The sequence below is a fragment of the Pteropus alecto genome, unplaced genomic scaffold (genome assembly GCF_000325575.1).
Source record: "Pteropus alecto unplaced genomic scaffold, ASM32557v1 scaffold400, whole genome shotgun sequence".
NCBI lineage: Eukaryota > Metazoa > Chordata > Mammalia > Chiroptera > Pteropodidae > Pteropus > Pteropus alecto.
The window spans coordinates 269,197-273,813 of record NW_006430045.1 but is presented as its reverse complement, the minus strand read 5'-3'; the positions used below and the strand labels follow the sequence as shown (position 1 = coordinate 273,813).

Genomic DNA, 4,617 nt, shown 5'->3' with positions numbered 1-4,617 from the left:
GCCGTCAGGGAAGCCGTACAGGTTCATCTTGTGCTTGTGGTCTGGCTCCAGGCCCGAGATGGTGACCCCGTCCTCGTGCCCCGGCACCCGCACCACCTTGGGCTGCCCGTCCCCGTTCTTGTACTGGACCAGGAAGTGGTCAAACTGGCCCTCAGAGACGGTCCAGGAGAGGCGCAGGGAGTCGGGGGTGGCGTCGGTCACTGCCAGCTCCCCCAGGCGGGGCTTGATGGGAGGCTCAGGGGTGGTGGTCGGCAGGGCTTGGGTGGTCACAGCTTCATAGTCTGGAGCTGGACAGAGACATGGGGGACAAGCGAGGTCGCCTCAGTCCGCAGTTCAGCATATAAAGGAGTATATTGCAAAAATAAGACAGGAAGGGGCAGAATCTTGCCATCCACAGTGCCTCTAGCTCCTATTTGTCCGGTGTCTTTAATGGTTCCTTCCCATCACCACACCATCTCCACCCCTGCCTCACCCACCACCTACCAGCACCCCCTTGACCTGTCCCTCTCTCTCCAGCAACCCCCTCTCCTCTGAACACAGTTCCACGTAGCTACCGTGCCCTGGGCTCCCTCCACTGGGGTCTCGCGGCATGTCACTCCCTTTGGCTCAATGTCTTTGCTCCCTAACAGCCCAGAACCCCTTCCCCAAACAGAAACCTGCTGTGTTCCTGGGCCTGTTCCTGTCCATCGGACTCAGCGTTTCCCACTCTCCGCTAAGCTCTTCTTGAATGTCCTCCTCCCCACACCTGTGGTCTCACCTTCCTGTTTTGGGTGACCCTCACCTCTCACCTGCGCTCCTACCTCCCTACTGCTGTCCCGGCCTCCCTCCCCAGCCGTCCTGCACAGGAGACCAGAATGAGCCTTTAAACACACATCTGATGGTGTCAGTCTTACTTAAAACTGTGTACAAACCTCTGTATTCCCAGGAGCAGTCCCTGGCTTCCCGAGCTGTCCCTACCTCTCCACCCCATCTCAAGACTATCCCCTGACTCAAAGCATCTCATCCAAAACCCTCTCATGTGTCATGATGCTCCTAGTTTCCAGGCTTGTGCACCAGCTGTGACATCGTTGACCTGATGCGGTCCTTGTCCTATTACTAGCTGTCACCGCACTAATGCCCGCCTGACCTCAGTTCCTAGCTGTCCGGTGGGTGCCTGTGGATAGGCTGGCCTGGCCCCGGGGCTCCTGTCATACCTATATCCTCCTTCACCTGATTTCCTGGTTCACAGCCTGCCTCCACAGGACCGTGAGCCCCATTAGGATGAGAACTTGTCTCTCTGCTGTGTTTGAGATTTACCCCTGCGAACTCCCACAGTGCTTGGCTCAGAGCACCCACATCTTAGTTGACCCATTGCAGTCATAAGTATGATACTGTCTGAACCGTGAGGTCTGAAGGTGCTGCAGGCAAGACGCTGCATTTGAGCACCTGACATCTTCCATCACAGCCTCCAGTCACTCCATAGAGGCCGAGCCTCTGAGAGGGACCAGGGGTGCCAGTATGATTCCCTCCGTCAGATTCTAAGAAAGCATCCAATTCCTTGGTTGTGAGGACATTGCTACTCAAAGTGTGGACCTCAGACCAGCAGCAGCAGCATCCTGGAGGATCTTGTGTTAGGAGTGTGGAATCTCTGCACTGCTGAACGAATGAGCCCTTTACCAAGATCCCCAGGCCGGCGATGTGCAAAAATAAGCAGATGTGCAGGTGGGAATATTTGTTTTCATGAAGATGGAAATAAAGGGAAAATCTTCTAGGGTCTGTCTTCCCCACCCTGCCCGCCCTGCCATCACTTACCAGTCACGCCCACGGTGGACACGGGGCCCACACGCCGACCCCCGTGCAGGCCGTACAGGTGCATCTTGTACTTGCGGCCCGGCTCCAGGCCCTGCACGGCGACCTCGCTCTCCTCACCCCCAACACGCACCACCTGGGGCCGCCCTTCCCTGTCCTTGTACTGGATGGTGAAGGAGTCGAAGTGGCCCTGGGGGACGGTCCAGGAGAGGCTCAGCGAGTCTGGGGAAGACCCCGTCACTGTCAGGTCTCCCAGGAGGGGTTCCTTGGGGGGCTCCGGGGCCTCCGTGCTGGGCTCCTTGGGGCTGAGGGTTTCCTCCACAACCTCCTGGGGCACTGAGAAAATAGAATGCAGGTAGAGGCTTAGATGACAACTTGCTTTTCTGGTGCTATCTATAGGGACAAGTTCGTCATGCTAAAATACTCTGTAAAGTATAAGATTTGAGGTTGGCGTAGCCGTTGGATTGGCCATTTAGTTACTCATTGTTGAGAGAGCTGAGACAGGCTCCCTAACCCCTATCACAGATTTGCTAGCAGATACTATAAACCTGCAGAAGGCAATTCGGACACTTGTGTAGGAGCCAAAATAATGCTCATTTCCTTTGACCCAATAATCTCATTTCTGGGCAGCTATCCTAGAAAATTATTAAAAAGCAGGAAAAAATTGTATCATAGGAGTTTGTTATGGGATTATTCATGACAGCAAAATATTTCAGGGACCAAATGACCCATATAAAATGATTAATTTTGTTATGGCACTTCTACTGCGAAGTATCAAATAGCCATTAAAGTGATGATTAATGCAGGTTGTGTAGCCACAGGATAAATGCTCACAATATAACTTGGGTGCAAAAAAAGGTAAGAGCCAAGAATTAGATGAACACTCTGCAACTTTAAAACATGCACTACACTGAAAATGCAGAGAGAAAGAGGATGTGTTATGTACATTGTTATGAATGAAAGTTGTTGGGTCAAAAGGTGGTCTGATTTTTTTCCTGTTTTTCAACTTTCTATCGTGTTGCTATATTCTTCTAGAAAAATGCAGACTTAAAAAGAATTTCTGGATTATAAAAATTAATAATCCGGTGGAAGGTATGGAGTGAGATATGGGTCCCCTCTACTTTGTGTATATTTGGGATTCACCTTGATAGGGAGTAAAAAAACCCGAGCTGTGAATGAGAGTTAACAGCCTACCTTTAGGGTGCGAATTGTTCTAATGTCCACTTTCGAATGTGTTCCCTATCATTCCCTCCCCGAACACTATTGTGAACACATATATGGAAATGAGGCCTACTCCCCAGGAACGAAGGAAGCTGAGTGAAATGGTTTCTCTGTGTGCACTATCTTCAGGAGAAGAGAGAACTTTACCTAGATGCTCACTTGGTGTCACAGAGGCAACAACTAGCCCTCTGAAGCATCCATCCCAGAGGGAATAGGTTCTTCCACATCCTGAGGCTCTCTCGAGATATCGTCAGCAGGCATAAGAATCTGGCTGACAAAGACTTAGAGAAGCAAGTCTGACTGAACTGTTGGAATTGAATCCACCTTGTGATTTTTCCTCCTATTTCTTAGGGACTAGAAACTGTCTTTTTCATAATTAGAAATAAAATAAGTTACAAGAGTGATTCGTGGTGGTGGGGTGTGGACAAGCAGTACAAAAGACAAGACATTATCTTAAAAAATTTCCCCGATTATAAAAGAAATGTGTGTCATTTAAGAAAATCCGGAGAACATAGAATAAAACAAAAAAAAAAATGGAACATTCTATTCTGTCCCACAAACATGCATCCCATGGGATATGTTTCCTTCCAGTTTTCTTCCCATGCATGTTATGTTCAAGTGGTTGTGATTAACATTATTAAAAAAAAATTTGGGCTTTTTCAATGCGATATTATAAAGTAATTTTCTTAACGTTAAAACATTTCAATGATGGCATAATAGCTCATCTTTTAGGTGTTATCTAATTATTTAACCATCCTAATAGAGTTGAATGTTAAATTCTTTTTTTCTTTTCTGTTTTCTCTTTTTGTTTTTCTTTTTTGTTATAACAAAGAATGCTGTAATTAAGATGGAAGAAGAGGAATTCTGGTAAAGTCAGATTTAGCCTGTGCCTGACACATTTGAACTTCAGAAGAAGCCAGTGACTGACCATCAGAAGAAGGTCATACCAGTGTAGATGATGAGGCTGCAGGTTGGTAAAGGTCAAACCACTAGGCACGGGCCACAGCCCAGGGCCATGTAGGGGGGAGTGGAAGCAGAGCCAAGGCCTCGACCCTCAGGGGCTGACAAAGAGCAGAACAGTCAACCAGTCAACCAGTTTACCCAGGAGAAAAAAGTACTTCTCCCTAGAGACACCCAGAGCACCCCGCCACTCACCGGTCACACCCACAGTGGACACGGGGCCCACACGCCGACCCCCGTGCAGGCCGTACAGGTGCATCTTGTACTTGTGGCCCGGCTCCAGGCCCCGCACGGTGACCTCGCTTTCCTCACCCCCAGCACGCACCACCTGGGGCCGCCCGTCCCTGTCCTTGTACTGGATGGTGAAGGAGTCGAAGTGGCCCTGGGGGATGGTCCAGGAGAGGCTCAGCGAGTCTGGGGAAGATCCTGTCACTGTCAGGTCCCCCAGGAGGGGCTCCTCGGGGGACTCCGGGGCCTCCGTGCTGGGCTCCTTGGGGCTGGGGGTCTCCTCCACCTCTGTGGGGAAGGGGGTCTCTTCATCTATAGCTGAGAAACACAGACACAGAGAGGGTGAGGCAGGGTCTGTAGATATGTCCTCAAATTTTAGGTGAAGGATGGAGAAGCCATGGTGATGACTGGGGGACCTGC

The 4,617-nt window shown here is 50.1% G+C and overlaps 1 protein-coding gene across 1 annotated transcript in view; it reads right to left on the bottom strand.

Annotated features, from left to right (window-relative positions):
• The window catches only part of TNXB (tenascin XB), a 75,221-nt gene that overhangs the window by 25,042 nt on the left and 45,562 nt on the right, over positions 1 to 4,617 (bottom strand). The window contains 3 exon segments of the mRNA XM_025046003.1: positions 67 to 281; positions 1,792 to 2,124; positions 4,165 to 4,456. Coding sequence (XP_024901771.1) covers positions 67 to 281; positions 1,792 to 2,124; positions 4,165 to 4,456 — 840 coding nt within the window.